A 23,646-nucleotide genomic window follows, 5' to 3' on the forward strand; every position below is an offset into this window, starting at 1 on the left:
ACTTAAATCTAAAGACGAAACACTCAAGTATAGAAAACATTACCGATAAATACTTTGTATGGCAAACTTAGTACTCTTGAAGTCGTAGAGACGAAAGTCATTGCATACTGATTAGCCACACTATAATAGATGTGAAGAACCAATCGATTTACCTGAATTTCCATTTTAGTCCTTATACTATAAACTGTACAGTCAAATTACTAGCTGCAAACTAATGTGCTTCTTGGTTAATACAATACGCGATAAAGTGCACTTAAGTACTGCAATCAAATCCTGAAAAGGATAAAACTATTTACGCCTCAGACGTATTATCACCTTCGTTTGGTTTTTTTACAAAGCTTTCGTCTTTTTCTGACAATGTAATTGAGTAAATTGAGCTTTGATCAGTGAATCGATCTCTATTTCGGCTTCCAAAAATACTACTCCGAGAGAGAGTTGACACTGTCCCTATAGATATGTTATCACGGTCTGCTTGAGGCACCATCTTCCAAATCAGGAAAGCAAGTCCGCCAAAAGCTGCGACCACTAAGAACATAACCAAAGATACTTCGCCAATCACACCTGAAATCAAGGTCGATGTTAAAAATCATTGTTCTTTGAACAACTATTAAGTATTCACTAAAATGCAACTTGCCGTACGAACTTTGTTCAATTTCTTCCTTTTGGGCTTCAAGTCTCGCCGGCTGTAACTCATTGTAGTCCATATCCTGATCATAGGGCTCTACAGAACCTATGTTAGGTTTCGTATGTTGTAAAACATCCCCAGGATTTGCTTTAGGCAAGTTGATACCAGCTCTAACAGTTAATGTCTCCGGTTTGTATGTGCATAAAACAAGAAAACTGTAACAACATTGTTCATAAATAATTTGAGAGTTTATTATAGCTAATAGTTAATGTTTTACTGTGGTCGTAAATTGTCTAAAGATTTTTATTAGGAAAACTAAATACATTTACGTGTATGGAAAAGCTGTTAAGTAACAAGTTTCTGCGCGTAGTGTTTAGCCTTGATTTATTACTGCAAATAAGGGATAACGGAATGCATTACCGTCTAGTGCTGTGCGTGAGTATAGGCAAATTCTCCTGCACAATGACATAGGTGGCGACTGTGGTGTCATTTACTTCGGAGCCACACTCTTCGTGGTGAATGCGCAGAATGTACGCGTCTTGTGCACTATTAGGATTGCCCTGGAGGGAACACCGTTCGGGTCCGCCGTCTGCGGCCTCCACAGCAATACGTCCACCAAAGAAAGGACCCGTGGCCACTTCCACTTCGCTTGCGTGGGGAAGACATTGCGTGGCTCGGGCTGAAACTAAAAACAAACGCAATCTGATATTGTACAAACACACCAAAATTAACAACAAGAATTCCAATAAAATTCCTGATACAACGACTAGGTACCAAATTCAATTAATCTTACATCCTTTAGTGGGTACAATAATTATCTTGGAGCCAATCGAGTGGGGGTCGGCGAGGTCACGCGCGTCCCGCCGCACGGGCCGCACTTCGAACGAGTACGTAGTCGCCATACGCAGGCCCTTGATGCGCGTGCTGTATGTGTGCCCACGCCGCGTTCCTGGCGGCATTACCGTCGTTGTAGAAGCATCCCCATTTAGAGTTCTTGCTGTTTTGTCTTCTTCAGGGTTATCAATCACCTGAAATGTTTAATCATTTGAGGTCCATATATTTTACTTTGCTACTTTATTCGATGAAAGTGTAGTAATTAATTACTTTAGGAGCTATTTAGACTTATGTATAATTACAGTGTTAATTATGTTTACGTCGGACATAAAGCTAGCTTTACTTCGTACAAAATTTTCTACTCGATTAAATGAAAAAAGGAAGTAATTAATGTTATATCTACGACGCTGGCCCAAGCCTAGTGACCGCCATTAAGGAAAAACCTAATTTTATTCAACATTACTGTCTTAATAATTTCTTCAAAAGGAACTGTTTAGTATTTAAAAGTATATAGGCTATATCGAGTTTGAATCCACATGAGCTTGCTAATGAAATAATAATGACAACAACAATCGAGAAGAAAACTCACTTTGGTTCGGCAACGATACTGTCCCCAAGCCTGAAGCTCGCAGTAGTGCACCTGGAAAGCCAATAGCCGCGGTCGGCCCTCCTCCTCCGCCTGACCATACTCCCAACGAAGGCGAACATCACGAAAATCCGGCTCGCCTATTAAATGTAGCACCTCTGTAAATAACAAATGTCATATAAAAAACTAAAAATTTACCACAGGAATGTCTTTTCGAACAAAAACCTAGAAAATTCCTACAACCTCTACACAAAAATGTGCTAAGAATGTCACCTAACCACAGACATTATGCTTCAACAGTAAGCGCCTATTGCAATGTTTCATAACGTGCAATTAATGTAATAAAACTTTTTGTTCCCAAGGCGCCTACAGTATTTATTTCTTTTCCGAGCAGCCACGCTCGGTTGCGTAGGCAATACGGTGATCCGCGCGTACCATTAACCCAATGACTTGCTCACTGGGCCGATGTTGCTTCTAATAACTAATGCAGCCGCTGTAATAGGAGCACTTATGGCCCAGATACCTGAAGCGGATGATCAGAAGGCAAGGGTATTAAGCTCTGCATAATATTCAAGTCAAAGTCAGCCTACACGCATGGCGACTTTAGGTGACATATTATAAGTTGATACGAGTAAGTGTCACAATAATCATGATACATTTATATCGATTGATTTATTCGTTTAAGTTTTTCCTACTTTACGAGTAAAAACACGAGAATCATCATACAATTATGCACCGTAACCGTAGCCATTTATTTCCTAAATTATGTACTTTGAACTAAGAGTCGTATTCTAGAACTCTACTCAGTGCTCAAGTTAGGATTGCAATTGAAACACAAGCACTGGAAATACGACCCTAATGGCAGGGACTTGAGTATGATTTCGAGTGCTTTAAACCATACTCAAATCCTGACTTGAGCATTGAGTAGAGTTCTAGAATACGACCCTAAGTATTCCAGAACTCTACTCATTGCTCAAGTCAGGATTTGAATATGATTTCAAGCACTGGAAATACGACTCTAAACGCAAAGACTTGAGTATAATTTCTAGTGCTTTAAATCATACTCAAATCCTGACTTGAGCATTGAGTCGAGTTCTGGAATACGACTCTTAGTGTGAGGTATTTGAAGAATGTTATTGTCATTGCTCATTGAACTTGACGATTGCTGTGTTCTATAGCGATAAGATCTACGTACCTATTGATCATTTTAAAGAACTTCCTACATTTCTTTGCTCAACCAAGTGTTTACAGATAACAAAAATAGAAGCGAACTGCGATTACCCGCTAGCACTCTTATATTTCAGTCTAGGAAGTTAAATATTAGTTTAGTAATTATTGTGTAGAGACGGCGATCTGATATAAGAAAGGCAGCGCACGCGCCAATCGATGCCCACAGGCAATATGCTCGCGCAGCCCTGCCACCTACCGCCTGACAATAATGAGAAATTTATCTATGTGGCACAATAAAATACTACATTACATTACAAACCATTTCCTTTTATACCTCTCAAAATTAATGATGTAGAAACGTTTATGATTAAACGTTTTAATAACAATCAAGAATGTTCATCTCATGCACGCCTCATCATATTTTTACTTTTATCCGGCAAATTATCCGTGTAATAGACGACTCAATGAGGTTATAAAAGTGGATCGCTACCGAAGGCACAAGATAAAGCGATGACAGTGCATTTTTACACCAATTTACTGAAGTTCGAAAGTTGTTTGTATTTTTTGTGGTACCCATTCGACAAATCTTGTTTAGGCAATTGCTTCCCAATCAAATGAAAGGATTTGATGTTTTTGTTTCTTTTTATTGTAGGTACCTTTTATTGGAGCTTTAGTAATGCATTTGCATACCTACTTCTTTGTTTGTACTTTTTGTTATTTGATATTTTGTTTTTTAAAATTTAAAATTAATGATGACTTATTTTAATTCTATTTGTGTATTGTATTTGTGCAGTGTTACTTTTTTGTACTATAGTGTTTCGATTTTTTATTTATTTATCTATATCGCATGAGTGTGTTTTGTGATAAATAAACCTATCAATCTATATACCAAGTTACAAGTTTAAAGTAACATCTTTAAAGAAAATGAAATATTTGTTCAACGCTACAAACGATATCTTGTTTAAAGCTGAATTATTTCCCATCCAACTGCAGAGAATCTGATAGTTTAAATTACGTTAAAAAAACGAGATAATTTTGTGTAAGCACAAATAAATGTTTTGTTTAAAGGTGTGATACTATCATACCTTAAGCTTCATCAAAAACAATAGTGATTGTTGATTTTAGGTTTTCACGAATGCTACGAATCGGAAGATGAAACTTTTTTCGTATCTAAATCGCATAACTACATTTATTTTTTCAAACAAACCACCGTTTCGGGCTCTTTACGAGATTCCATGGTCGCGAGTGACTGACCATCATTGTTTAAAAAAACAAATATACGCTATTTAGGTAATAAAAAATCAGTTACATTTTCCAAGGTAAAGGTAGGTTTCCAGAAATAAGTGGCTGGTAGTTTTAAGAAGGAAAGAATGGTGTGTCGAAAAGGGCGTAAGACCGACGTAATTGGGCAGAATATACCTTAAGGGTTGCAAGGGTTTGAAAACAAGTGCTAAGGATACTCTTCTTTATTACTTATTCCTTCTTCTATATTTAATTATTTTGTACCAGTAACTATCCTTCTTACTTTTGGATATTTTTCACACCTTAATTTCGATCATTTTAATAAATATATTTACTGAAACTTAACAAAAATGTATGAAAATAGCCATTTCAATTTGCCCTTACTATATTGGTGAATAGCAGGCAAATTTTATTTCAACAAACAAAGTAAATGCACCTACAATTGAATTGTTGAAATATTTCTTCTAATTTAAGGGTAAAATTACAGAAAGGTTCCGCCATTTTTACAAAATAAGCTCGTGAGACTACTTCGGCAGTTGTGTACTTTAAATTATAGCTAGATAATTCGTAACACTTTACTGAGAGTTATGCGCAACCTGCAACTGGCAGGTACACGACAGTTCTCAGCAAGTACCTTAGAAGCCCGCGGCTGTAACAAGTGACTGGCGCAGGCACAGCCGCCGCCCTGCTGGCTGGCAGATAAGGGTCGGTAGCGGTTCTACTATCGCACATCATTTGCTCGTCATTGTACTACGACGTACGTTCAGACTTCACTTTGCAATGTTCTCTCATTAACGTTGCAAGTATATAGCAAGATGTAATTAACTATAGGTATAAATTGACACAATCTATTATAAGTGTACCTATTATAAAAATCCGTGTGGCCAACGGTTTAATTTTGTGAATTAGGTACTATTGTTCGTTACCAATACTAATAAATTCAGGACACTAAAATTTCTCATCTTATCTGGACGGAGACGATGTCCAAATCGGGGTTGTTGCTGATGCAAGTTTTTACACATCTTCTGATTTCTTGATCATCTGATTTTTCGATCTTAACGTAAGCGGATGCTGATTTTTGGTATTAAAAAAAAACGCGAGCAGTGTATTTCTTACTGAATCTATCTATATGAAAGAGCTTTCTATTTTCTTTGGGACTGTAAATTATTTCAATTATTTTGTGACATTTATTCACAAAAGAATCTTCAATCAATCTGGCTAATTTAATCGTTATAGAATTTTATCAAAGTTATATGTTAAAAACAACAGCTGGGCTGCTTTCTCGGCTTACAGTCTATTTCTGGAAGGCTTGTAAAATTATTTCAGCGTGATTTATTGGTGTGATGTCGATTAAGTCATGTCACGACTCGAATATCCGCATTGAATATAAGCATCAATGAATGCGGATGCTGATGCTGAGCGGATATTTTAATTTATACAGATTATCCGCGGATGCTGATATTCGCAACAACCCTAGTCCAAATTATAAGTATGTGTGATGATGCCATGAAGTGATAAAAATAGATTTTTTTGAGATTCGACACATTATTGCATCTCATTAACATTTTTACCGCAGTGGATACGTAAATTAAAATTTGAAAACGGATGTGGCGCGGCGTTCCACAACGAACATCGACGAGAGGAAACGGTGCGGTGGTAACATACTGCGCCGGTACCGCTAGGCTACGCTATAAGGTGTTAAATTATTGTATTTCCCGTTCCCAACACTACCTATTTGGAATCGCAACAAAAAACATATGAGTAGTTTCAATACAATTAACCTTTTCATCGCGCCGTTCTGACTTGTTACCGATTTTCTTAAAAGGATAGCTTCGAAAGTATGTAAAGTTAAGAAATGCAAATTAAAAGACAGAACTATACAAATGTTATCCATTACAAAAAATAGAAAGTTATAATTGATTATGACAGTGATAAAACATAATATTATGATTCATCAAATCTTGTAGAGCGCAGAGCGTAGACTGATCATCACGAATTTTAAACAATTAAATCGATGAATACGTAATGTTTTTCTGATAAATGTGACTTTGTTTTACCGTGATTGTAATGGTAAGGCTTTAAATTTTTGTTTTTAGTACGTTAATAAAACTACTGATTATTTGTACACTTCACGTTTATGCAACCAGAAAATGTTTTCATACATTCGCTATATTGACAATTTTCAGCGTCAGATTACGCCATTCCATTTTGATTATACGACACACTACCTACTTACATTAAATCATTTATTTATTTATTTATTTATTTATTTTTTATTTATACACAGGTAAGTATATATATAACCTCACAGTCTAGTCATAACCTGCTGTAATGTTAATATATAATATATTATGTTGGTAAGTATCTACAGAGGTTTGACAAATTGTGTCGGTATGGTTCGCTGTAATGACGGATGTGCCTGCGCAAACTGCGCATGACCCGACCTACGAACCGTGACGACCATTGTTGACAGCCACATCACAATCTGTTTCATCTGTACGGGTATAGTTTAAAAATGTGTGGTGAATATAGACGTTTTCATGTATATTAAGGAAGATTCCTGCTTATTTTTATTACTGATAGAATGATTATCTAGCAGTAGAACTACGGAGTGTAGAGTACCCATAAGTATGAGTAGATATGTAAGCGGTAGTAACTCGGTAGGTTCGGTAACTGCAAATACCTAGTAAAATTTTAATTGAATACAAGGGCAATTAAGCAAGGGCTTATACATCGGTCCGTAATATTAACCTTAGGTTCAAACTCATGGTACCACGATTTCGTTTCACCAAGGTAAACAATTATTTTATGGAGAAGTGTATACGTTTTTGCAATAAGATTCCGGATATATTAAGATTATCATATCCTAAGTTTAGAACCTTAAAAATATTTTAATTAAAAAGTCATATTACAAAATTGAAGACTATGTATTAGATACGAGCGCCGATAATAGACCAGCCGGCGGCGGCGCGCCAACGAAAAAGTGTCGGCGGCGGCGGCGTTTCGGAGGCGCGACCCTTAAACGAATTTGTAAAACGGTGTTTGTTTTTACAAAAACCGTTATACAAATACTTTTGAAAGGAAAAAATAAAATAACGTATTTTCTATAGTAATCAAATTTTTATCAGTTCGATCAGGCGCTCCGATCGTACGCACGCGCACGCTTCCGTATTGTATATGCGTAGTGAAAATGGTGATGCCAGAAATGGACAAATTAATTTTTTAAACAAAACATCTTTAAATATAAAGTCACTAACTATCTTTTGTCGCCCATCTATGCCACCTCTGCTGAGGCCGGACGGCACGCTGGCCTACACTACAGAAGACAAGGCAAATCTTTTTGCCCCACTCTTTGCAACGAGTTCGCGTCTTAACAGCAAGAATATTCGGCAGTTATTCCCACGGGAAGTTCAAGTCATCCGAAGTGATCGTTGTGCAGGTCAAATACACCGAATCCTATTCTTTCTGCGCGACACAACTGCTCTTCGTCGCCAGTCACGACCACCGATTCCTATCTAAACATTCTACATACTTTACGTGTTGTACCTACTTCATTGTTATTCTAAAATATTTTACTCCACCGTACACTATACTATGGATTCCAATAGTACCGATAGTATGGAGAGTAAATATGTATACGTACATGTAAGTTATGTACATAACTTACTAATTGCTGATGAAAATAATTATATCTATTAAAACATGGCGAGTACTAATATGATCATTGTTATTGTCAGAATTGATGAAGGACTTGGCCTAAAAGTCTTGCAACCGGCCATAAACCTTTAAAAAAAATAACGAATATTCTGGTGTTGTCATTGTGCCGAGCGAGTGGTGCGAAACGATAGAGTGAACAATAAAGTGCTTCACGCGTCGCGCTCATCCTGTTGATTTGAGGCCATCTGATTTCATAGTGTCACTAAAGCAGTGCCACTATGAAATCCGCTCCATACAGCAATGCGCTGCGCTTGCGTTCCTGGAACTGGATCTACTGGTACCTACCTCAGTAGTGGACTTCGGTTATCAACTGCCTACCAAACCACCCTGGACAACTTTTATCGGAAGGTGCAGATGGAATGTCAACAACCTAGATGGAATGCACACAAATTGTTTATGATTTCACGGTTGATTACGCTGACGTTCAATGTCGTCCAACTATTCAAGCTTGAGTGACCCAGCGAATGTTTTGAAATACATACATATTTTTGTTCGTATCTACAGTTATACGATAATAAACGCAATTTATTTCTTTTAAAGTACAATAGATAAATGTAGAAACTATAAAAGTGAAAATCGAAAAACATGGTTCGTTCACTCATAGCCCCGCACTAGAGAAACCCTGTATCGCGAGTGCCATGGCCAACCACAAGTTACACCTAATTAAATGTAGGCCATACAAATGTTTCTCCTGGCCCGAGAATCGATCCCGGAACCGCTGCGTGGCAGACCAGTATGGTAACCGATCGGCCACGAAGGCAGTTTGTTGTATCAATTTCATTAGATGTCTACCAGCACTTCTTAACCAAATCGTGGTTAAACGTGAGGGCATTCATTGGAATATTGGACATAAGTCGACACGTTTGAGAAATTGCTTCTAGTAAATTGAGAATTACTGAGTCACCACAAATTTATATACCGATCACTGCCTTGCCCGATCTATAAAGTATTACAGTTACTCGCCGGTATTTGAGGATCGTAGATGCCATTTCCATTGACAACTATTTTAAAGGGGGATTTGTTATGTTTTCTTTTAATGGTAAATCTTTTACCATTATCTGGTTGGAACTTGAAAATATGTACATAGTTAATTAGCTGCAGTCTTCACAAAGCCAGAAATTCATATAAGGGGCATGCATACGCTCTTTTTTAAGATTCCGGTTTATAATCAACATTTGCCATTTACGAGGTTTAAAATTATAGTAAAACAAAAATTTTATACTAAAGGTTAGTAAACAGCTTCTGCGTACTTGGATGAAAAATCTGTGGTAGTGACCCGTTTAGCGCGTGCAGGTAGTCTCGACTTAAGATGTTTGAAATAAATATTGTAAATGATAAATGTATTGAAATGTATACATAGACCAAGCCATAAAGTTTCGTGCTCATTCTTCTCAGGGGAATTTACCTTACAAAAGCAAGTAGAGTTCAATCAAGGTGACGATTTCAATTGTAATACGCTTACCTATGAAATAAAGACGATTTGATTTTATTGCTTAAATACAAGATGGCAAATAATTTATCTTCATTTTATTAAAAGTCAACTTCTCTCTTTCATTAATCAATGCATTTCATTCTGCACTGCCTTACCTCCTGACCTAACACAAACTTTTCTCCTTTTTATTTAATGAGGTAAATCTGATTAATGGTGAAATTATTCTGCAAGTTGTTAGAGCAAAGAAAATAAACGAGGACAGTCAACTTGGATGAAAAGTTTATTTGTTTGATAATTACAGAATTAGAGCAATGGAATAGAATTATATAAATTCTCATCTAGACGCTTTAACCTATAAATTTGTTAAGAAGATAACAAGAAGTTAACATTTTACAAATGGTATTTTTTTACGGTAGAGCCTACTCAATTTTACAGGAGGCCTACTATGAGCTCTTAGAGCAATGCTATTTAAGCCTGTAAATTGGATTTCCTATCAAATTCGTACTATGACCTCACAAAAATAATTCACTTTCCATGCAGTTTGCGTTCCCCATTCGAAAACCTTTTCTTTCATAGCAAAATCGTATAATGACGTGCCATTTGCCATGCAAATCTGCAAAAATAACGATTAAAAAAAATGAAACTATTTTTCCGGATTTAAATCGCGTTTATTTGTTTTTTCAAACAATCCAACGTTTCGGGCCCTTTACAGGTCCCATGGTCACGGTTGACTGAGGTGGTACAGTCTTCAACCAGTTATGTCTAGTATTAATTCAAACCACCCTATTTTTTCACTATAGTTACAATAGTTATTAATTAAATACCTTATTTTTAATTTTACAAAGAAAACATTCCAATTTACGCTACATTAAGTTTTACAAATTATTTCATTGAATGAATTTTTATTTTAATAAATATTATTATTATTAAATATTATTATTTATTAAATATTATTATTTATTAAATATTATTATTAAATATTATTATTTATTGAGCTATATTATTAACGATTGAGATATTAAAATTTTAGTTTGAGTTTCTAATCTTTACAGTTACATTTACATTTACTGTAAAGACATTGCAATTTTTAAATGGAATTTTAATCATTTTAATCATTGAAAGTCAATGATTTTAATAATTTTATTGAATTGGACGACGGGTCTAATACAAAAACCACGAAAAAAATGTCCCAAGTCAACCTATTCGAAATTTAAATTGTAATGTCATCGCTAAAGCGGAGTGTCGCGCTCTGTATACGATTTTAGCGCCTTACAAGTGCGGACACTTTTTAGCGCAGACCCGACGTCCATATAATTGTAAGTCAATGACCGAAAATCATTGACTTACAATTATAATCGTAAAATAACTTTTTTGACTTTAATACAATCAAAGAAAATGTACGAATACAAGATATGTTCCAAATTATCAAATTCCTTCAAAGCCTTATTTATTTAAATGATAATGACTAAACATGACATGTGATTTTATCGTACGCCAAATTGTAAAGTATGATTGAAAGTTGCCGATATTACAAAACAACGTTATAATTAATTAATTAATAATACATTTAATAAAAAAATATATTTATTCTCATTTTGAACACAATCGGTTAATAGTGCTTGAACGCTCCCAGGATAGTACATCTGTCTATTTCTTTCATATGATTTAAGTATGTAGTTCCATCTCGCTCTTGTTAAATGTCAGCTAGCCAGCCAGAGACAATTAACGTTTAAAAAGTAAAATTCATCATCCTGCCATACCATTCCCGTTCAACTTTGTGTATGTAGGTCATGGTATGAATTTAAGCAATTCAGTTTTACCACGTCAAGTGAATTGCATGGAACTTGGCTGGCTGGTTATAAGCTCATAGTAGGCCCCCAGTACTTTATGCCACCTGTCTCATCTGTCACTCTGTTTGTATTACAAAAACAAAACTGCCTTTATTATTTATTTTACTGCCTCCATGACCGAACAGTTACCATGCCGGACTGCCACGCAGAGGTCCCAGGTTCGATTCCCGGTCCGGGAGAAATATTTGTATGGCCTACGTTTATTTCTCTCGTGAGTTTGGGTGTAATTTGTGGTTGTCTATGTGTGTGTCCTTGGCACCCGCGACACAGGGTTTCCCTAGTGCTATGTTGAGTGTGTGCGTTATTTAGCAATAGGCAGTTAAGCATGTAATTCATGATAACTATATCGTAACATTAGTCCCCGTTAACTTCTTTTATAAATTACAAGCGCACCTGTCACAACACAACTGTAAATACTTATAAAATGGCAGATTAACTTAGCGCCACCGAGAAATTGCTATTTCTAACGGCCAACTCATGGCAATGAAATGGTGTAACCGTTGACGATAAAATTAGCTAAGTATTACCAGCAACGGGGAAATGTCCAATAACTCTATGATTTAAGCCGATATAGACATTACGTCTCTGATACTGGATGTACTCAGTTAAAACGCGTATAAATATAAAAATATAAAGACGTCATAATAGAAAAACAATTTTATCAGGTAGTACTTAATATTTTCATGTCGATTAATTTATTATGTTAATTTTCTAATTATTGTGTGCTTTTCTTATAATTTTCCTTTTTGTCTGACGATCTCAATATAATTTCTTATACTTTGACATGTAGTGCAATTTATACTGTAATGTTATATTTGAGAAATAAATGAATCTGAATCTGAATCTATTTATACATATTTAATTTGATAAATTTGCTAGTACATTAACCATTACAAAACATAAATTTCTCATTCATTCGGCCTACGCGTCAAAGAAAGGAATTAAATTTGCATGTAAATCATTCTGCATCCAGGAGAAACTGAGTTAAAGTAATAATGAATTTAACACCATAACTAGAGTACTAGATCACAACCATTGAAGCCCGCTATTTCTGAAAGTGGTGTAGCGTGGGTAGGGTCCATAAACGAAAATGGCAAAGTCAAATAAGGTCAGTGCGCCGTTACCGATCGCGCATCGATATGCCACTCCACACGGAGCCTGAGGTTGACGTGGATGACGATAAACATAATCCAAACCACAGGGCACTAGGCGAAGAAATTCAAAATGCCAATTCTAGACGCAATTTTGCTATTTGCCTTGGAAATGTTAATGTCCTTTTTGAGGTGCCGCGTCATTGCAAATATCTAAGTAAATGGGAAGAAAATGACAGGTTTGGTGGGTTTGGTCCCAAAGACAACATTCGACGATCTAACTTCAATTTAAATTTTATGTGCGGTGGTTTCATATGAAAATAAATATTGAAGCGAAACTTGACCCTTAGATGAGATTCATATATCTTTAAAATTTTTAAGAGATCGAAGCGAGTAGGTACCTACAGTACTAAGTAATATAATAACTTAGGTACTTATAGGTATATGAATTAAAATGTATGTTTGTAAACGTCTATGAGCTACAATTAGTAAAAAAAAAGTATTTCATGATTTATACCAAATCGATAAGTTCACGGCTATCACACATAACCCCGACTTATCGAGTGCAGGAAGCACTCTTTTTTATGTGCAAAACCAGTTTTATTTATTCCCGTCCTTTGAGTAAATAAACAACAGCATATATTTAAAGACTCAAAATGTTATCCAGTTCTACATAGACATACCTCTAATGTCTCAGTCGTACCGCCAAAACACTAGTTAACTTTATTTACGATCGCCGTGGTAGCCTGCAAAATGCAGTTCTGTATGCAAGAAATATCATCGTATTTTCAAGAAACAATGGACGTGCGCGAGGAAATATTCACTCTGTCAGTTGGACTGAGTGGTTGGTCGGTGCTGTGCAGCGCCGTCGGCTATCGCTCACTATACTTTGCCTCGCTTTTCATCCTCGGCCATTTGCATTATAATATATCCCATTCAGAATCTGGAAACAGCAACTCTATTCATGACTCCTCTAGTCTATTATTACTTATTATTAGCTTTATTGTTGCATTATTCGAAAAGTAAATTGTTAGAATACGTCTAGCTCTCTAACTTCGACTTTTGCGTATTGTTAACCATCAATTGTAAACTCGCATTAACTCTATTATAACAACCCAATTAGCACCTACCTACTGATTACCTGGAAGCTACAATTATCGAGTTTAATACAATGTATATTTTAATCATCGGATAGTATCATTAAACGATCATCTCGCAAATAATTGGCATAGGTAGGCGACAGGTGTTCTGAATACATAGGTAACTTATCGGCTGTTTTGTTCGATACACGTCGTTTATTTTTTTAAGTCGTTAACTAACTCAAGTAACTAGGTTTGATTGATAGGCTTAACAATGAATCTAATAGACATCATAAGCTGCATCTAATTATTGTCTCATAGAACTGGCACCTCGTAAGGCGTAATTAAACCGAGTGTAGGCAAACGCGCTCAGTGAAAGTAAAGTTTCACACGTGACCCATTTCGGATATACAACACAAGAAAAAACGCCGCCATCAGTTTCGGCATGACATTGACATTTCACTCAACTGTTCACAATGATCTATCAACATGTCTTGGAGCTCACTTTGTAGTTGTTGCAGTACACCCTTTTACTCAGTGACATCATTTATGTTATTACTTACAGAATTTGCACTGCAACTTTGTAGATCCTGTGAGTTGCCGCATCAGTGACAAAAACTACACAGTTTTTCGCAACAGTAGATACTGATTTAGATACACTAGTATGGAATCTGGGATATGTAAAGAAAATAATTAAAGTCGTGTTAGGTTCTTTACATACAAACAGACTGCTCGCTACATTGTGTCTGCCAAAGGACGATAGCCTCTACCGTTATTACGCATAACTTAACGAGGTTCTGGAGAAACAAGCATTCAGGGCCATACAGGCAGTGTGACATCGGTAATGAAGGGTCGGTGCGCGCGCGCAATGATCATCTCGACTGCGGCCGCGGTGTGGTGCGCTACCGTTAGCGCATGCGTAATTCTAACCGCGAACTGCTCTACTGATGTAATGACATACGCTTATGGGATACATTCACTACTAAACATAAATATGATGCTTGGGAATGAGACTAACACTTAGGATCCCAAAAAGTAAAGCGTAAGTAGTTTAAAAACAACAATAACTTACAGTAGAGACTTTAGAGGCAATCAACAAAATTATCTACTTTGAGAATTGTCAGGTACATTGTTGTAAGCAATTTTGCAGTTTTTTTACAAATGAATGAATTCACTATACTTTATTTCTAAATTTATTGAATGTCACCATGTTTTATTACTATGATTTTCGATTATTTATTGTGAAATTACTCCACTAGTTTGTTATATTTACTATACAAATATCGAAAACTAGAAAAAAGTCGTTGAAAACCAAAAACCACGATCTGCAACAAGAACATGGAAAAAATCATAAGGTGGTTCGTTTCGTTGCTTAATTTGCAGAGCGTCTAGCACGCATTGCTGAAAGGCGCCACATGGTATCCAGCCAGATCGAAGGAATTTTTCTTAGTGTTCGGTCTTTGCATTAATAATTATTTTTGTTTATTTTTACGCGAACCTATTTCAGAGCAAGATTCAAATAATACAGCACTTTCCAAATTCAAATAACACAGCACTTCTTTTATGCGTAGTAGGTAGTATTGTCGCGATGTACGCAGTTAAGCCACCATGACTTAGCGTCCTACCTGAGAGGACCAGTCGATTGTAGCGGCAGCGCGGCGGGTGGCCAGAGACAGTGGCCGCAAAGGCCATACGTGTATTGGTAGCGTTTCACGGCTATGAGTGCCCCAGTTCACATGACCGTATGCGGCTGCGTTAGTACAATGTACTGATTATACTATGTCACCTAAATTACTTGATATTTGTGCGAAAAGTTCCATTCATGGTCAGACAATCCTTTATGTTCATCATTTTAATGTTCGTTGAACGATCACGCACTCCCTTTCATTAAATGAGGAGCAGCTACTAATGTAGAGAATTGGCTAGCAAGGCAAACTACGATCACTGTAATGGGTAAATAACAGTTTAAATGAATTTCTACTCTGAGACTTAGACGTAAAACACTGTGTCATAGAGCAGTGTAATGGGCATATAGGGTTGATACATAAACTCGTGTTTACAAAGGAATATTGTTTCCTTTTATAATGCTAAGTGACGGGAGGAACAAATCGTGTGCTTGGTGTTAAGCGATACGCCTGTCCCTAACAGTGGCAGTGCCACTGAAGAGCGTTCAATCACAAAGATCTGAGGGGCACTGCCACTGCGCCTAACACCCTGAGACATAAGTTGACAAGTCCCATGTGTTTTAGATTTTTTATTGAATTGATATTCAATTATTTTTTGTGAAATTACTCCATCAGTTTGTTATAATTATTTAAAAAACTTTGAAAAACACTTTGAAAAAATTCCTTCGATCCAGCCGGATTCGAACCGACGTCTTCTAGCATACCGTGCCTCATCTTTCATCATCTTTATATTAATAATTTTAAGTCCCATGTGGCTGTAATTTCACCAGCGCCCTTACTCTTCGAAACTGGAACGCACTAATGTTCACATTACTGCTTGGCGGCAGAAATAGGTTTGGTGGCAGTACTTCCCCGGTCGAACTCTTTCACAAGAAGCTCTTTTTTAGTAAGGAGGATTTTTAGTTACATGTTGCGCAAATATAAAAATAGTAATAATACATTTATTTATTACATAAACTTTTAGTTAGTAGAGCTCCTTGTAAAAGAATTCATCCAAGGTAGTATTGCCACTTTTTCTAATTCTGCCGCCAAGTAGTAATGTCAGCATTACTGTGTTCCGGTTTTGGAGGGTAAGGGTGCTGGTGAAATTACTGGCACATGGGACTTGTCAACTTATGTCTCAGGGTGACTGACGCAGCGGCAGTGCCCCTCAGATCTTTGCGAGTTAAAGCGTTGAGTGACTCTGCAACTGTTATGGATAGGCGTGTAGCTTACCTTCAGGCGCACGACTTGTTCGTACCGTCACTTAATATTATAAAAAAAAACTAGCAGACGAATTTGATATTGACAGTGTTAGAGTCTGACGCTTGCAGTATTGTATTTAGGGCAAGACATCTGTGTCTGAACTAGATAAATAACTATCATTATTTCAATCTTAGAGGATGGAAAAAGAAGTTCAACGTACCGAACATAGACTTAACATCGCAAGTTCTCTATTTTGCTTGTATTAATTGTATTGTAATAGCAATAAATAATAAAAAAGAGGTAATAGAAGTTGCAAGATTATTGCAATAGATAGCTAAAGCACTGAAAGAGAATCATCACCGCTGCGCTCGGAGTCTCGTTTCAAGCGATTAAAACGGCACGGTCAAACGTTGCCCCGAGCGTTTGGCCCCTGTTATCGCATACCCGGCTATCCGTACAATCTACAAACACGGAAACTGTCCAGGACGAAATTAAGACCCTCCGGTTATGCACTGCGATAACTGGCACATATATAATGTCATTATTATAAACACTAATGCGAAACTAACGGACCTAGCAAACGGCTTGAATCTCGTACAGTCAATTTTGTAAACAACCTAGGTACTTGAACTATATTCTTTAGGTACTTGAACATCCTATAGATAGGCAATGAAACTATTTTTCTGGTTTTAAATCTCGTATATTTGTTTTTTCAAAGAAACCAACGTTTCGGGCCCTTTACAGGGCTCATGGTCAACCGTCAACCGTCCACAGTCATCCGTGACCATGAGACCTGTAAAGGGTCCGAAGCGTTGATTTGTTTGATAAAACAAATATACGCTATTGAAATCCGAAAAAATAGTTTCATTTCCTATGTGTAACAATCGAGAAAATCTAAGAACTCGACATCCTATAGATGTTTTTAAAGGTTTTAAATTACAATGTATTCAGCGGTTTCGATTTTTGTATAATACCTACTCATAACAGCCTTGTGAATCAACAAAATTATTTAGAGGAAGTGTTTGTGTTATATATACGGATAACCTTACAAAAATATTGCACAACTAGTCCTAGGGTTGAGGTCGGACGATAATTACTTGTCAGAGAAACAATTTTACTCCATTATAGTGTTCCTTTAATATCAAAGCTGGGGCAGGGGCTTTGGTTACTTGGCTAACCCTCGCGACCCCATGAAATAACTAGTCTGAAACTGATCTTGCACTCAAAAAGTTAACTGTACTTATATTTATTTTTTATGCGACATTTACGCTACAGCGAAGTAATTTTACCACATAACACACAGATAAATAACTTTAGACATCAACCTACTTGCAGGTAATATAAGCTACTAAAGTTTTATAGAGCTTTTAACGTGTAACATTTTTTAAAATGTTTAAGTTTGTAAATTTCGGTGCTTTTTCACTGTAACATGGACAGCAAAGAATAAGGTCGTTGATGTCTTTTATACGAAACAACAGTATCAAACATACGCCCGTGTAAAAGACATAAACGAGTGCACGACTGTAGTCATACTTTGGTAATCGCTGCCGTTACGCAACCTATTTGTAACAATTCTAAGAAAATCTAATCATTGGAAGTCTAATTGAAGAGAACGTCTCCAGAAAGAACGATTAAAAAAGTTTACACTATAGATCAGTAATTTTTTCAACAGTACTAGAATAAAATAGTTTCTTAAATATACGCACAACATTTAGGAACTATGAATGTTTTTTTTTAGGATACTAAGTGTCGGGAGGAACAAATTGTGCCCTGGTTTTAAGCAACACGCCTTTCCATAGCAGTTCCAGTGCCACTCAGAGCTTTACATAACAAAAATCTAAGGGGCACTGCCACTGCGCCCGTCACTCTGAGACTAAAGTTGACAAATCCCATGTGCCTGTAATTTCACCAGCACCCTTATCCTTAAAACAGGAACGCCGTAATGATCACATTATGTAAGGTAGCAGTACTTCCCTGAACGAACTCTTTGATGAGGAGCTCTACTGCTATTAAATTAAACTCTTTTCAAAAAACATTCTAATTAACCAGCACAACCGTCGTTACTCTGTCATCATCTTGGACAACCTAATCCAGATTTGGTAACGACCAAAACAAATCAAGCCTCTCTATAAACAATGAAAATAATAAAAATGGCCGATAACGGAAACGTGAATAGTGGTAATACTGTGAATGAACTATTGTTCTGCAGTGCAGTTAATCTAGCCTTAGGTACGTATTCCAAAAGGTAGTAGATGGTTAGATAAGCTTTGCAGATGGGCTTGCATTTGTGACGCACATTTATGAGAAATGCGTATAGGGAAACAACGAACTTCCAAAGCTTTTATTTCTGACATAAAAAGTTTTTATGTCCTTGTGAATGATTTTTATGATACTAAGACTCAATTTATATTGCGGTGGAACAGAATGGGCGAATTTTTATATGCGCGAGTTGTATAGGCGCCACTTCGCCCGTCACCCTGAAACGTAATTTGATAAGTCCCATGTGCCTGTAGTTTCACCAACACCCTTGCCCTTCAAAACCGGAATGCTATTACTGCTTGGCAGTAGGGTGGCAGTACTTTCCTGGACAACCTCTTTAACAAGGGGCTCTAATGCTACTAAATTCTTACTACTGCTAATTACCTCGTACCCTTGGTATAATGAAGCAACGTCAAGAGTGAAGTTTTATCACATGAAAGTCAAATACTACGAACTACATAAAACACATCAACGTAATTGTGTCAAAAAATTATCGACAAATTTCGTTCCTGTAAACTTCTATCCTGAAAAGTTGTCTTTATGGCGACATATTACGCCAAAAGTGCGACTACGAAAAAAAAAACTTTTTCGCCTTACTAGCTCCGAAAGGCTTCCTTTGTCATTACAAATCTGCGCGCAAAAGCATTTCTTCCAAAAAGGAAAAGGATTTTGAAATACAAATTTGATGATTTACTTTTTCTTTCAATGAAAAAAAAAACATAATGATACGTTCAACTACGCGATTTGACGTGCATTATTTATGCAATATAAATCCGTTGGTAGACATTAAATTGACAATGATAACTAATATTGTTTAATAAATTAACAGTTCTACTGTTTTTCTTCCATCTGCCATTGTCCTCGCTATAGTGAGATAAAAAATTTTTTTTTCGCTCGGCAGCAAAGATGTTTTGCGTCTCGTCTCTTCAAACTCTAACAAGCACTCGCGTCAAACAAAAACTTTGCAGCCTTGCATAACAAATAACTATTATTCAAGTTTTAAAATTTCACCCGAGAAATATGCGATTTCCAACAATTACTTATGTGACTTTCGTTTTTATGAATTTATAGAACTAATATGCTATCATAAAATTAATTTTATATGGCTCAATAATGCAACTATAATGGAATGCTTATAATGTAAGGCGTGTGCGAAGTAGTAGTTTTCAATTTTCCACCTATCGGTTCTTGTTATTTATGGTAATTACATATTATTATCTACACTGTTAATGAAATTGATTCAGTCCAGAACTGCGCGATTCGTGAGATAGAGTTGATTAATACTTTCTGACACATATTTGTGGCGCTGACATAAGTACTATCTACTACAAAAGGGCATAGATATCCCCTGAAAATATTCTATATTTAAAATTTTAATTTTATAAAAATTTCAGGTGTTAAATTTTATCTTCGAATTTTAGGTTTTAGCGATTATTACACATAGGAAATCAAATTATTTTTTCGCAGCTAAATCGCGAACATTTGTTTTTTTCAAACCAATCAACGTTTCGGACCCTTTACAGGTTCCATGGTTACAGCTGACTAAGATTAATATTTAGAGAATAAGGATTTCGTAATCTTTAACATCTTTTCAAAATATTTTCAATATTTGCATCATTTGTATTAGAAAACACAATTTTCAAACGCAAAAAATATTCTTACTCCATAATCGTTTCTCCAAAAAGTTAGTCACCGGGGATGTACCACGTCTGGTGTAAACGTAATATATAACGCAAAATATCGGTAATGATATCGGTCCTCTACTCACAAACTCCCGTATTTATCCCGTATTATTTTTGTCAAAGTTTTGTAAAAAAATCATCGATTGAATTAATCTTTTTTGTTTAGCTAAAAAAATATTGGCTAACACTAGTTGCTATTAGTTCGCCAGGAGAGCAAGGATGAAAAAAAAATGTACTAGTACTAATAGTAGTAGTATTCTAATTACAAAAACAAAAAGAATGTTCTAGTCTTATTAGATAAGCATGTTCTTTATTTTTATAATGTTATTATATATCTATATAACTTCAAATGATATTTTTAAAATGAAGATTCAATGTTATTATTGTGAGGTACCTATCAGTAACAAAGATATTTAAGTTATTCAATACGTGAAGAAAAACTTTTAAATAAGTTTAATAAAAAGTATTTTTTTAGTTAAACGTGAACTGGCGTGTCGTTCAATCTTACTCTTAAAAAGAAATTGTTTTTTAATATTATCCTTACTCGTATCACCTGGAAGTTGTATTGCCTATGATTTAATGGTCAAGTTCAAGGAGCAGGACTGATGCTTACGCGTGCTCGTAACGATACTTGCAGTTACGAATTACAAAGCCGTCAGGGTTCTGAATGCAAAGTGTGAAATATCGATAACTCGCAGTGCGCTCGCTTTGTTGCGCCCATGTCGCGGTATTGCGTAAACGAAGGAGCGTGCGACAGATTCCACGGCTCCCGTTAGCGTACCATCTTTAGCTCAATATAGTCATTAAAAATAACAGGGATGCCGTTAGTTTTTGCTTGTAGAATCACACTAACGACTGCTACCTGAACTTTATGGAGTAGTTACTCGTATTATGAAATTTAAGTTTGTACCTGCAACACGAGGCATAAATGGTACAAATAAGAGCCTTAATGTAATAATAGATACAAATAAGAAGTCGGTTATTCTAAGGTACACTTTAATTTATTTTTAGTTGACGACTGATTAAGTTATTCGTTTTAATTCTTGATGATTAGGTACATTTAATAAAAATATATATTTATTGAAATAAAAGTTAAATAAAAAAAGTGCAAAGCCTTTTTAACAGTAGATCAGTGTTGTAAGCGCCGTTGAGTTGAAAATTACGTTGCGTTACTTAAAAACTTACATTTTCATCCAAGTATTAACAATATATGTTAGACGCCTAAATCCTAAAAAAATATGATACTCAAGAAAAATTAAGCTTTAACCTACTGGTTGATATATTGATAGATTTAATTTTGTTTTTCACCAACTCTGTGTTACTATAATATCTAATTTGGGTGCGTTCATAAACTGCTTAGAATTTAAGATAGTTGAATTCACAAAATCTCTTCCACTTTGTCAAAGTAGAAAAGTAACCATCTGGCAACACTGCAGTAGCTTGTGTCTCATGGGATTCGCTCTGGGCCTTTTGGAGGGAAAAGTGTCGTTTTTATTTTGACTTTCAATTATTTTGTGAAATCTAGTTTAAAGTGGAATAGGATAGTGCTATTGTGCCTTAATCGAAGATTAAAACGCGAAATTATACTAATCTCGAACTAAAATACCCGTATCGGCCCGTTGTAAGGAATCCCGAGTCAATCCAAGCACGCCGCCTCAAATTGCCTATCCTCTTTGTGGTGGCCATATTTACAGAAATATAATTAAACGTTTATGTTTTCGGCTTAAGGACTTTGTTTCCATGGCCAGAAATCAATTTAAAAAAAAATTGTGTCTCATGTGTCTAATACCTATTATATATTATATTATAAACAGATTTAACTTTCTTTTGAACGCCCACGTATAGAGCAAAATTTAAATACAGAAGAAAGTTCGAATTTCGTTACGTTACGGCTGGTGAACGGACATAAGTATTTTAGAACATGCACAAAAACAAGACAAAATCAGCCCTTGTGATTTTGTCGTCTAGTCCGAGTAGTAAGATTATAACACTATGAACTTACAAGATCCGCACTTAGCAAATAACACTACCCGAGCACATATCGCTAAGTATCGTTAAGTATCATTTTAAATCAGATACGAATGTGTTGAATTTTTGTATCTTGTAGAACTCCGATGACTATGCAATGACATTAATTGATTGATAAAAAAAATTAAATAACCCATTTTCTTTGTAAATAAATCAAAATCCTAAAATGATGATTCGATTTCACGTTTCTACATTGATTGCTTTTATTTTTTAAATATTTCAGTATATGTGTCTTTATTTTATATTATCTTCCTAATTATTTATTTTTTTAGGTAAATTATATGAAATAAATACTTGTCTGGGTAAGCACGAACCTTATTTATATTACAAACCCTAATAAGAAATATAATTTAGTATTAATTCTGCTGATAATTGTAACGTAGACAGTACGAAATATGATCGGTCATTATCATATTATTTATATCAAAATAACTATCATAATATAGTATCACTTACCATTATCCGCATCTATTTCAGCGATCGGTGACACGGACGTTGCCCGAAAAATAAGTCCAATAACAAATAAATATTCGCGACAAAACATTATACTTTAAAAAATTATACAAAAATGTCACATTTGTTATATTTAAAAAAATCCAATTTAAGGAAAATCCACAATTTTTCTGTTTTTATTTTTAAATTAAAAAACGCTTTGTGTACCCGCGACCGCGTAGCGCGGGAGTGGGTCAGATGCGTGCGAACGTGCGCCTGCGCCTGCACTGGCGACTGAATGACTATCTACTTTAGTGGATGCTTCTACAACGTGAAGCTACATTTTTGGGTGTTGATACGCAGTTATTAGCGTTCAGCCCATCTCTGGTTCAGCCCCTTTCAACTGCAATTTGGAGACGAGAATTTCAAATTGATCTCGTAATCTGTAGATGTTGACGACACCTATTTACTTAGCCACTGCTTTTTTAAATATAACATCAAGTGACGGGATGAACGAGTCGTACGCCTGTTAGTAAGCTACACGCCTGTAACTAGCAGTTGCAGTGCCACTCAGAGCTTTAAATCGCTGAAATCTGAGGAGCACTGCCACTGCGCTCGTCACCCTGAGACATAAGTCGACAAGCCCCATGTGCCTGTAATTACACCAGCACCCTTACCCTTCCAAACCGGAACGCAGTAACGCAGTAATAGGTAAGATGGCAGTACTTCCCTAAAATTGTATAGCTTTG

At 35.9% G+C, this 23,646-nt stretch overlaps 1 protein-coding gene across 2 annotated transcripts; it reads right to left on the reverse strand.

Moving 5' to 3' along the window:
* Nucleotides 1-191: 191 nt before the first annotated feature.
* LOC113233469 lies at nucleotides 192-23,200 on the reverse strand. Of its 2 annotated transcripts, none has more exons than XM_026468605.1 (6): nucleotides 22,922-23,200; nucleotides 2,049-2,203; nucleotides 1,419-1,653; nucleotides 1,046-1,310; nucleotides 635-840; nucleotides 192-561 (listed from the first exon to the last, which is right to left on the reverse strand). In XM_026468605.1, exons 1-6 carry the CDS (start codon nucleotides 23,007-23,009, stop codon nucleotides 293-295), a joined length of 1,218 nt encoding a protein of 405 aa, XP_026324390.1. In that variant the 5' UTR covers nucleotides 23,010-23,200; the 3' UTR covers nucleotides 192-292. The 2 variants fall into 2 exon arrangements, with proteins under 2 accessions (XP_026324390.1, XP_026324394.1); XM_026468609.1 differs by having other exon boundaries at nucleotides 194-561; nucleotides 644-840; nucleotides 22,922-23,194.
* Nucleotides 23,201-23,646: the final 446 nt, after the last annotated feature.

Source organism: Hyposmocoma kahamanoa, unplaced genomic scaffold, assembly GCF_003589595.1.
Source record: "Hyposmocoma kahamanoa isolate Upper Pololo Valley unplaced genomic scaffold, ASM358959v1 102, whole genome shotgun sequence".
Taxonomy (NCBI): Eukaryota; Metazoa; Arthropoda; class Insecta; order Lepidoptera; family Cosmopterigidae; genus Hyposmocoma; species Hyposmocoma kahamanoa.